At 41.5% G+C, this 12,441-nt stretch overlaps 1 protein-coding gene across 1 annotated transcript in view; it reads right to left on the bottom strand.

The window, feature by feature from the left end:
- ADCY2 (adenylate cyclase 2) overlaps window positions 1–12,441 on the bottom strand; it is a 432,640-nt gene that overhangs the window by 299,102 nt on the left and 121,097 nt on the right. Inside the window, 1 exon segment of the mRNA XM_058430099.1 lies at window positions 9,307–9,468. Coding sequence (XP_058286082.1) covers window positions 9,307–9,468 — 162 coding nt within the window.

Here is a 12,441-nt window from a genome sequence, read left to right as displayed (position 1 = left end):
CAGTCAATCAGAACCAGACATGGGCTCTGACGGTCTTACACATGTATGATCCAATTCCTGCCTTACTCAACTCACAGGTCATTTGGGGTTTGATTATGAATATATTTCCCAAAGCATTTTTACACCCAGTTTCTAAAAACTTATCTAAAATTACGCAAATTTAGCAAAATACATTACTGCTGCTGCTGCTGCCTACTACTCATTGATGGCTAAGCACCAGATTAGCTTGATTCCAGGTTCTTCTTAGAGGTCATCACATCTAATCAGCACCAAAGCCAGCAACCAAACAAGGAGGTTGGCCATTGCTGCTGCCATTTTACAGATTCGAAAACTGAGCAAGCTAAAGAATTCGGCTAAGCTCATGCAGTGTTGCAGCTTGGGTTCTCCAGGAAGCAGATTCTGAAATGAGCTTCAGTGTTTATTAGGGAGTGCCCTCAAGATCAGTTCCTGTAGGGAAAGACAGAAGTGGTGCTGGGCACAGGAAGAAGCTAAACTGCTATGCAAGTCCAACAACTAGCAAACTCACGGACACCCTGGAACTGAAACGACTGTCAGAATTGCCTGCAATTGATCAAAATGGAAGGAATTTAAACCCTCAACTCTATCAGTCATGGATGTGGGCCACCCTCACAAGGGCACAACCTCAGGCTGGCAGGTGCTTTCAAGCATTCCCCAAAGAAGTTGATGGCTGAAAGCCAGCTGCAGACAACACTCCCAGTGGCCAGGAAGCCAATGTTTCCTTGAGAGGGACGTGGGACATCTACTTCCATGTTCACTGCAGACAGCTGTGAAGTAGGAGAAGCAGAAGCCAACCCAGATTCTGCCTGAGGCCAAAATGTTTGCTCTTCCCACCCTCCCACACTCACTTCCATGTCCAGACATTCATGAGATGCTGAGAGGGGTTTCAAAAATAACTAGCCCAGAGTCCGGCCATTGGGATCTCTCATCTCCTAGGAGAGGTGAAAATTGATGCACATTATTCTCAAAGAAAGTATGCTGTGATTATTGCTGCAAAAACAGAAAGCACATCCCCTCCCTCTGCTCCCAGCCTGCCCAGCTTGTTGCACCCTGAAAACATAATAATGTTGTGGTCTACCATCAAGTAGTTATTATTTTTAATACCTGATGCTTCTGAGCACTAACTATGCACCTGGCCCACTTAAGTCCTTTTCATTTATCCCTCATTTCCTCATCCCTGCTGCCCTAGGAAGAGGCCATGATAATCATTTCTGTTTTACAGATAACTAGGATCAGCCCAGCTCTGTCTCTCCCTGGACTGTCTCCAAGTGATGATGTACATCCTCCTTCCACGGCACCAACTCACTGGGTTTCTCCTTACTCTTTAAAGAGAATCTCTTAGAACCAGAGCAGTGCTCTTGTTAAAGTTAAGCTGCAGATATATGATTCTCTTCAGTTCATATAACTTAGCAGATTCATCATTCTGTGCTGCAAGAACATAGGAGTCTGTCCTGTGTGACTCACATTGGGGATGCTGATTTTCTCATTGTCTTACACGGTTTCAAAGAGTGATTACTGGTGGTTTAATAGATGCCTAGAATTAGTATCTTTCACCAACTATCCCCTCCCTAAAAAGTAAACATTTGGAATGAGCAGAGCCTCGTTATCTTTGTAAGTAATGGACCAAAGATGCAAGGATTGGGGAAATTAAAAGAAAAATCACTGCCAAGATGCCAAGTGAAACATTAGCGAGTGGTGCCTCTAGCCAACATTTAATCAACTTATAGTAAAGTATCATATTCGACATAAACCCATTGCTTAGAATAAACAGAATACAGGGTACAGATGACAGAATCAAGAAGAGGATAGAGACAGTTAATGGATGGCTGTCACTTTTCATTTTTAAATAAATTCTTCTTTTTTATGCTCCTTTTATTAAATCTCCAAGAGAAATTCATGTTATGATAGGGCTTCCCTGTACCTCCGTTCTCTCAATGCCCTCCACAAAACAGCTCCAAAATGCTGAAAATGAACCTAGGTCACATTCTACCATTACAGTCAAATTGTTAGTTACCAACATGAAAGTTCTATGTCTCTAACTTTCTTGTACTTTTGTTCTAGAAATTGCCAGTGCATTTTTAAAGTCTGATGTTCTGCATTAAATGTTAATGCTGGTGTTTTGTTCACTGGCCCTACCAAAACTCTACCAAGGCATAGGTGTCAGGCCAGGGAAGGGACCAGGGAGGAGAAAGGAAAGCAGGGATGAGAAATGCATTTAGATTTCCTTTAGGATTTAGTCACATTAGGCACTTTCCTATATTTAGCTCCTCCCGATCCTTACTCCCATTCGTTCCAATTTTAATGCCTTTGGAACAGGTAAGCAATGGCTTGCTAAACCTAACAGATGGATTCTACTCAATCTATAGCTTCATGCTATACAGAATGGACAATGGCACAGTCTCCTTTTTCTTTTCCTGTGAAAAAAATTAATACCCTATGTTCCCTGAAGAAAAAAACAGTCAGAAGAGAGATCCAAATTCCTAACAATTAGTCTCTCCCACAGCCAGAAACCGGGCAGCTGGTAACCTGCTGTTTTTCCTTTGAGCTTCTCAGATTAGATCCTAAATGCAATTTAATTCTAGACTCCAATATACACTTTCTGAATTATACTTAAAAAGACTCAGTTATGTAACAAATCCACATTGCTATTGATTACACACTTGGCATAGATGATTTGCTGTATTAGGTGCAATCTAAAATTTTTCAAATTCTATCACAACTTAAATATATTAAAGCATCCACAGTGTAAACGCAGCCTATAAAATTTCTCTAACATATAAGTAATCCTGTTATAAAATCAATAAGCACTCTTTAGCTTTGCTTCTTTAATAAATATGGATTCCTGCATAACTGGCTTTCTTAAGTAAATCTATATTCAAATTACCCTCTCTCTCAAGGGAAAATGAAAGATACGTGAAACGAAAATTCAGAACGTGCTATGAATACCAAGGAAATCAAAATGTAAGAAAAGTGAGTTTCAAATACAAAGTGCAATCATGATGTATAAATAGGAATATATGGAAATTCCTTGAGGTTGGCTCATTATTATGCCAACAGTGATACTAACCTACAAAAGTACAGCAAATGAAGAACAGGCACGATGTATATTTACGATGAAATAAGCACTAAACACGCACAAGCTTCGTGCTGGACCAAGGCTCCTGACCTTTGTTCCCAGTGAGCCTGGCTGGAAGGCATGATCCCAGCCTCTGATATCCTCTGAGGGCTGCACCACTGCCACCACCCCTGGGGCCCAGGCAGGAGGCGGCTGCCACAACTGAGGTGGGTGGACAGGAGAGTTTCACATCTTCTTTTCCTTGTCCCAATTTCCCTTTGCCTTGATATGACGGTAAGCAAAAAAGACTCCTTGCTGCTATCATGGAACTTACAGTCAAATGCATGTTATCCTATGATATAAGTAAAATTTTTATTTTCTAGTTAATCATGAATTACTAAGGGCTTTTGGTTTTTACACTAAACATGTCATGTAGAAATGATATATTCTTCTTACATGGATAATATAAAACTGCTTCTCTTTAAGTTTTCTGATAATTAAATATCGTGTTCCCTTCATCATTAAGGGATTCCAGCATGTCTTCATAATCCCAGATTCCAGAAAAATGTTTCTTTGAAATTCAGTTAGGATAACAAAGAGAAAACAATTATTTAAAAAACTTGCAGAGAACAGTATGAAATAAATCGGAGAGTGACTGAAAAATGTCTCTTCCTCTTTCACTAATAATTGCTGTGTTCAAAATGTGTTAGTTCTCTTTCTTGTCCTATCTTTTCTCCTTTTTTCTCTCTTCTTTATTGATATATAATAGTTGTACATATTTTGGGGGTATATACGATATTTTGATACTTGTTTACAAGGTGTAATGATCAAATCAGGGTACTTACGGTAGCCCTCACCTCAAACCTTTATCCTTCCTTCAGGTTGGGAACATTATAATTATTCTCTTCTAACTATTTTGAAATATATAATGAATTGTTGTAAACTATAATTTCCCAACCATACTATCGAATACTAGAACGTATCCTTCTCTCTACCTGCATGTTTGTACTCATGAACCAATTTTACCACCCACTTCCCTTCCCAGCCTTCCCTTTTCTTTTTATCCTTCTCCTTTCTTCCTGCATGATTCAGGCCTAAAGCCATCAGACAAGGCCCCGTAAGGAAGCATCTGCACCAGCAGTGGATGGGGGAGGCCAAATTCATCCAAAGATGACAGAGCTTGGTGTGAGACGCATCCAGAATGGGAAAGCCAACTGCAGGGGGACAGAGCCTGAGCAGAGGAGGGGACACCTAGGCACAGGGTAGCCCCACACGCATGGGTGTCAGAGCTGGGACAGGGGAGAGGACATCCAGGTGAGGGGCACCCACACATGCAAGGGGTATCAGAGCTGGGACAGGGGAGGGGATCCACACATGTGTGGGGTGTCAGAGCCTGGGCAAGGGAGGGGGACACGCTTACAGGGGAAAAGCTGGGTACAGGGATCAGAGCAGGAGCCAAGGGAGGAGGCATCTGTGCATGAAGAGGAGATGGCAGTAGAAATAGGAGGCTGGTTACAGACACGAATTGGTCCAATAAAGGAAATCTATCATCAGTCATGGAAGCTAGATATTTTTACTGTTGGTCAAGGGAGCTACAATTGAAAGGGCAAAAACTGGAGTGAAACCTATGGTTGCTTGGAAATGGAAATGTCCTTGTGAAGTCATGACTATTAGTATATACACATACACACACACACACACACATCTATAATGTAGATGTAAATGTGTGTGGGCTTCACCTTGGTGCTGTGACACCCAACACCTAATGCCTAGATCATGCCTCTAAATGCTGTTCACTAAAAAACATGAAAAAGAAAAAAAGTCAGGGCTCCTGATTCTTTCATCAGAATCAGGACCGTAAAATCAGAGAGGGCTGACTTTAGGCCTGGAGCAAGCAGGAATAAGATCAGCCAGAAAGATCTTGTTCCACTAGAAAGCAAGAAAGGGCTCCAAAGATGGTGAGAATGTGTCAAGAGGACACAGAGGCCAGCTTAAAGAGGGGCCCACTGCACAAATCAGAGACAACGTGGGCATCAAAATAAATAGCGGTGGTGGCTAGACACAGTGGCTTATGCCTGTAATCCTAGCACTTTGGAAGGCCAAGGCTGGCGGATTGCCTGAGCTCAGGAGTTTGAGACCAGCCTAGGCAACATGGTGAAACCCTGTCTCCACTAAAATACAAAAAAGAAATTAGCTGGGCATGGCAGCGTGTGCCTGTAGTCCCAGCTACTCAGGAGGCTGAGACAGGAGAATTGCTTGAACTCGGGAGGTGGAGGTTGCAGCAAGCTGAGATTATGCCACTGGACTCCAGCCTGGGTGACAGAGCAAGACTCTGTCTCAAATAAATAAATAAATAAATAAATAAATAAATAAATAAATAAAATAGTGATGCTAATGGTGTATAATTGATTTAATAGGAAAATACAAGACTGTATAGATATGAATAAATAAATAAATTGAAACAAGATATATGCCTAGTTTCAAAGTGCCTTTCCACAAAATATGTCTTAATTATAAAGAGGAAAAGAGTAATTTCTATGCGAAAGAGTTGGATGGACGGAGCCATCATACAAGTGAACATCATAGGTAAGGAGACAAAGAGAAGCGATACATCCCTGATTGCACTCTGGGAGGACGCACCCACCATCGCTCTGTGATTCTTGCCAAAGATGCAGAACCGGAATCTATTCATGAGGACGCATCAGACAAACTCAAGTTGAAAGACATATTACAAAATAATGGTCCTGCAATCTTCAAAAGTGTTAGGATCATAGGGCCAAAGAACCACTAAAGAATTGTTCCATCCTGTAGAAGATCAAAGAGACTGGAGAACACATTGCCATGTGTCATGCCATGCTTCTCAGCTAGGTCCTTTTGTGATGAAAGACATTGTTGGGAAAGCTGGAGGAACTTGAATAGGGTCCGGGCATCAGATGGCAGTCATAGAGCAATGTGGACTTCCTAGTGTTGGCAGGCGTCTTGTGGTTATGTAGAATGGTACTGTAGGAAATACACACTAAAGCTTTTGGGGTGGTGGGGCATCAGATTGGCAACTTACCTCTAAATGGCTTAGCAAAGAAAATAATTCTCTGTACTCTATTTGCAACTTATTGGTAAGTCTGTTATTGTTTCAAAATAAAAGTTACAAAATATATTAGTGATTACACTTCAGGTTGAAAATGTGTTAAGGAATACCATCCATAATTTTCAGTTATCAATTAAATTTCCTTAATTTGGTGATATATCATAGCCTGAGAATGCCTTCTACTTCAAGGCAAATGCTGGTAAAATGAATTTCCCGAGAACAACGAACTCTCTTATGCAGCAGGGAAGGAGAATATGGATTTATCTTAAGTGAATATTTTGATTAACAGATAAGTTCTACGTGTTATCAGTGGATTGCCAATGTTCAAATAAATAAAATGAAACAAAAACTTAATATGGATCTGTGCTAAACAAAATGTACTCTTCCCTCCTTTGATGGCTTAGAAGGCAGGGTGATATTGACTATTGTTTGCGGGCAAACTCTTTCTTCATATCAGGCCAGTATCCTTATTTTACATAGTGTTACATTCAACAATTACACTGCAGCAATACAACCACCAAATTTGTAACATTCTAATTTATATACACCATGCATAAAAAGAATTCAATAAAGTGTTTTTCTGGAACCTCAAACCAGTAGTATTTTTAGGTTATATTTCCAACAGTGGCCAAGGGTACCGAAAGCTCCTTTCTTCATTACTGTGATGTTTACCTACAAACCTCCCATTTCAAATCTGTTCGCGTGTTCCACCTTTCCCAGCTCTTGGAATTACTGTGAAATTGTTTCTGAGAAAATGGGAAATGGACTTCGTGTTATTCTGTTCTTCTGGGTGTTGTTCCTTTATAAAATACTATGGAGTGAAGCATTTTTATTCTTGGTGCTATTTTAGAACTATCCCATCTCTGGCTGTTTGCTGATAAGATGTATTTTTCTTTGTTGGTTTTTGAAACTGAGTAAATAAAAATTTAAGATTCCATCTTTCCCACTTTTTTTTTTTTTAACCAATGCAGGAAAATAAAAATGCTTAAAAAAAACCCAGCTCAGTAAAGAATACAGTATTCAGTGACTACCTGCGATACATAAAGTTCTTCATGCAGCACTTCCTTTTCCCTTTTTTGTTTTAACCCTGTTTGATTCTTACAGGTATTAAAACCTCTTCTTCTGAAATATTTTTTGTCCTATTACATCTGCACCAGCAGACACTTCATTTATTCCTGAAGGAGCAGAAAGGATAAGTACAAGGGATGTGTTCCAGGGTACCCCAAATAGTGAAGGTGCTGTGAGCCATGGCATGTTTCAGTGTCTGATTGCTCATGTGAGAAGGGATTTCCCACAGTTATTTTCAGCATGTAAAGTGGCTGAGCAAATTGTTTTCTCATTTCTTTTTTCTTTCTTTTTTTTTTTTTTTTTTGAGACGGAGTTTTACTCTGTCGCCCAGGCTGGAGTGCAGTGGCGCGATCTCCGCTCACTGCAAGCTCCACCTCCTGGGTTCACTCCATTCTCCTGCCTCAGACTGCAGAGTAGCTGGGGCTACAGGCGCCCGCCACCATGCCCGGCTAATTTTTTGTATTTTTTTTTTTTAGTAGAGACGGGGTTTCACCGTGTTAGCCAGGATGGTCTCGATCTCCTGACCTCGTGATCCGCCCGCCTCCGCCTCCCAAAGTGCTGGGATTACAGGCGTGAGCCACCGCACCCGGCTGTTTTCTCATTTCTACTGCAAAAACATGCCCACCACCCTGACCCATATGTGAACGCCTAATGTTGAGCTTAATAGCTCAAATAAATGAGAAGACAGAAGAGTGGAATTTATAGGAGAAAGGAGAAATGATAGATGTGTTCATTAATCTGAATGCGACAACCATTATACAATGCATACATATAGCAAATCGTAATGTTGCACACCTTGAATACATACCACCTTTATTTGTCATTTAAATATTTTAAAATAAAAGTAAAACACCCACCTTCATTCTCTCATTGGATTAGTTACTGGCTGGCCTCTGTCTGTCTCAGGTGGTGCAGGTTCCTAGCATGTGTCAAAGGTAATGCAGAGAGGAGCCATATGACCTTCCTCCTCTTCCTGGGAGTGGGCGCTTCTTAGTAATATGCAAACGAGCCAGGGTGAAACTCTAGCCCACTGTGTAAAATTAGAGGCCACTGCCTCTACAGTCAGTGTGGATAAAGGACGCTTAATGATTGCAGGTTTTCCTGGCTACTCTTAATGAATGTGCATGTGATAAGCAGTAGGAGATAAGCATTGAAAAAAAGTGATCCCCAGAAAGCTTTCCAACTGAGAGAGACTACTATAGACCCAAGAGTGAGCCTTCACTTCCACCTCAAGTTTCCAAACGAAATAGCGTATCAAGTGAAAGAAAAACTGGTTTCTCAGACCCAGCAGGGCTTAGGTGACCTATGCCTAAAGTTCCTTTAGAATGGCACAGTGCTGCCACAACTGCAATTTTCTCAGTTCCACTGCATTTTATGTCGTGGCTGTATTTGTTGCAGTTGATCTCCACAGAGCAAATTAAACGTGCTTTTAATAGGTAAAACAGAGAATGTTAGGAATAGCTCCAAATCACCCTCATGTTTATAGGTGTACATAATTAGAAATCAAACAGCGTTTAAAATGCTTGTAACTAATTAAATAGAATGGTTTCTTCGAAATTCTATTTATTAGTAAGTTAAAATTTGTTGTTGTAGCATTTTAAAGAATTACTTTATTTTTTTAATGCTCATAGAACTGATAGAAAATTTTAAAATGAAGAAAATTTTTATCTTTGTAATGACAGTTTTGAATACCAAGGTAGAGCGAAGGTGGGAACAAACTATGAAATTAATCGTATAAGTTACTTCACTATAAAAATGAGTATTTAATTATAACATATAAGAACACCTTTTGATCATCAAAATCATACCACCATTCAGCAATCGCAAAATAGAATTGTCACATCCAACTTTCCTGCCACCATTACTTTTACAGTTGCTAATTGCTAAGTGACTACGGATCCCACCAATGGCAGTGGAGTGGGGCTGGCTCCTCAGTATTATAGGGGGTCAGCCTCAAGGGGCAGAAAGGGAACAGCTGCAGGTACCACACTACACACACCCTGAATGGGCCAGCAGCACCTGCGTCACCCCCTGGTGGGATGTGGAAAGTCATTCTCCGCGGATGTGGAGGTGCACCCACCTGCCAGACCAGGTGCTCCTTGCCTCCCGGTGTTGCAGACAGGCAGACGCTAAGCACGATGGTGTGGGAGGAGGAGGTGAGGACACTGGCAATGATGGCATCTCGCATGTTGAAGGGCAGCATGGTGTACACGACGAAGATGATGAAGAGGAAGAACGACACCTACGGGCAGAGAAGAAGAATAGTAAGAGTCACCAAATATTCTGGTTTCTAAGAGCCTCCTGTTTCCATCCCATTAAAGGCTGCATAGAACAGCATGAGACATGCTCATTTAAGAAATAATCTGTGGACAAAATGGGGCAGTCAATGCAAATAAGTCCACTGGATTACAATAACAGACCAGTCGCTGTGATGGAGAAAAGTTTGTTTTCAAAATTTTGGGACTTCACTTTGATATCCAAACCACTCCATGAGTAAGGATGCAAAGCTGGTCCTAAACTATCAGGGTTCTGTATCTTTGCTTTAGAACATACACTGAGGATTCTTGAAGTGATCTATCAAACTGCAAAGGGAGACCCACGGAGGAGGGACAGGCATCATCGGGGACGGGGGTGGACAGGGTGGAGACCCATAGAGGAGGGGCAGGCGTCATCAAGGGAAGTTAGTGAAAGCAGGTGCCGAGAGCACGGGTATGTAACAAACAAAAACAAAATAAAACAGCCTGCGGATGGCTCAGCTGCCGGGGAACTCAGAGTGGCAATTCCTCCAGAAGTTAAACATACACAGCAGTTCTAGTCCTGTGTGTATCTCCAAAAGAATTGAAAACAGGTACTGAAACAGATAAATGTACACCCATTTCATAATATCGTTTTCCTAGCAAGCAACCCCAAGGTGGAAACACAAATGTTCATTACAGGATAAATAAACAACATGTGGTATATCCACACTATAGAATACTATTCAGCCTTAACATGGAGTAAGATGCCAATGCATGCTACCATACAGGGGAACCTCAGAAACATGCTAAGTGAACAAAATCTGGGCAGAAGACCTCATAGTGTATGATTCCATTTACATCAAATATCCAGAATAAGTAAACCCATAGGGATAGAAAGCAGATTGGGGGTTGCCAGGAGCTGGGGGAAGGGGACTGGCTGGGGAAGGGAGAGTAGCTGCTGACTAGGTGCACAGTTTCCTTCGGGGATGATGAAATCTTCTCTGAAACCAGATGAGGTGTTGGTTGCACGACATTGGGAGTGCCACCTTAAATTGGGTAATTTATGTTGTGTGAATTTCAGCTCAATCAAAACAATCAACATGAAACCTCTCAAAGAAATGTTTGGCATGAAAAAGAAAATGGTTTAGTAGGTAATAAAAAAAAAACATCATTTTCATTACAAAAGGAGCAGAGACAGAACATCAAAAAGGATGAAAGGTGAACAATCCAGTTGGAAGGGACTGAGGTCACGGAAATAGGGAATGGGACATGTGGCCAGCTTCCCATGTGGCTCTTGACTGCAAGCAGAAGGGAAGTTAAGGAAAGCATGCCCCACTTTCACAGTGTGACCTGTGTCACCTGAAGGGGATGCTCAAGCGCTGCACAGCTGGAAGGACGTGGTGCAATCATGCCAGCGCTTCTGGGACCAAGTCTGGATGTGAGCTCCCGAGAAGAATGTGGGCAATGAGCTGGGCTCCCGACGGATTTAAAGAGGGAAGCCTGAGAGAACACCAGGCTTCTTCTCTCCTGGGAATCTGCACCACGTATTACAACCTGAAAAGAACCATCTGTCACCACTTCACTATTTCAGGGTGGTGTCTGATCAGCTGTATTTGTGTAATTGTCATACACAAAAGAGCACAGGAAAGATTAAGGAGACATAGCCTAAAAATAAACGTGGGTCCTGAAAAGGCACTCTTCAATTTGGCACTCCAAGCTTTTTGGAATAGGCTTGCTGAATGAATGCTTGTTAAGGCACTCCGACCTGAAGAAGCATTCATTCTGCAGGCCTGTGTGAAGCTCCTGTGAATGCAGCCAGGTTCTGGAGGTGGAGGGTGCAGGACAGAGCCCCAGCTCTCAGGGGCCGCAGGGCCCAGCAGAAGAGATGGTCATGCATGCAGCTGTCATCTCACAGTCTGCGTCCTGAGAGAAGGGCACCTGCCCTCACTGTGAGGAGACAACAGGGTGGTGGACTCTGAAGCACCTTCTCTAATTCTTGTGAGTCCAGCCATCTCGGGACGACAGCCAGGAGAAACCCACTGTGAGTGGGAAAAATGACCCGGAATCCTCATCAGGAAGCCCAGATTGGGCATGGACCATCTGCTTCATGCCCCCGTCTCCTCCCATTCAATCTATATTTAAAAGGGCCCTCAGGCCAAAAACTGTGGGGGAACACATTGCCATAGCAATATTTTTTTCTGGTAAATATTTTTTCTTTCACCTCTTTAAAAATAAAGACTCTGCAGGTTTTTTCAGCAAAGCATTATTATTTAGCATCATATGCATTCCACTTGTTCCATTCCATATTTGGGATGTGAAACCAAGGCAAAAACTATTGTCTTAGACCGTTTGTGTATAAAAATGCAAAGTTTGGCTGGGAAGACATATCAGGCATGCCTTTGGAGGGACTTGTAGTAAGCGATGCTCTATCTACACAGGCAGGCTGGGAAACCTCCCTCACTTCATCTTCCCAAGTAAGGAACATGCATGAGTTCTAGCCCCCAAATCATCTTTCAAAACCATTAAGAGCTACCACCAGCACACACTGGTTGTTTGCTGTGCAGATCCCTTCCCGGGTCTCCAACGAATCTGACTGAGAACCACAGAGCTATCAGAAAGGTTTCTTTAGGAATGGGAAAATCAATTGTTGTGTATTTATAGCTTATTGAGCAAATGAAATTTACTTTGGAATCTCTGTATTGCCCTCCAATTTACAGAAAGTATGTTCGATTAAGATACTGTTTTTTCTACACATAACATTTATGTAAAATCTTATATCCCATAACAGGTATTAAATGAATAATTTCAGGTACCAGAGTTAACAATTACAAAAGAGAACCTCTCTTTTATGATTACATATTTGCTTCTATGCAAAAAACCTTTAGCATTTCTTTAAAATTATCATAACTTTTGAGTAGCTTAATTTTGGATAACTTTAAAATTCTAATACTATCTCCATTAAAATAGACTTCTGCAAA

The sequence above is a fragment of the Hylobates moloch genome, unplaced genomic scaffold, assembly GCF_009828535.3.
Source record: "Hylobates moloch isolate HMO894 unplaced genomic scaffold, HMol_V3 SCAFFOLD_17, whole genome shotgun sequence".
Taxonomy (NCBI): Eukaryota; Metazoa; Chordata; class Mammalia; order Primates; family Hylobatidae; genus Hylobates; species Hylobates moloch.
Note: the sequence above shows the minus strand (reverse complement) of the source record. Positions and strands in the feature narration are given on the sequence as shown.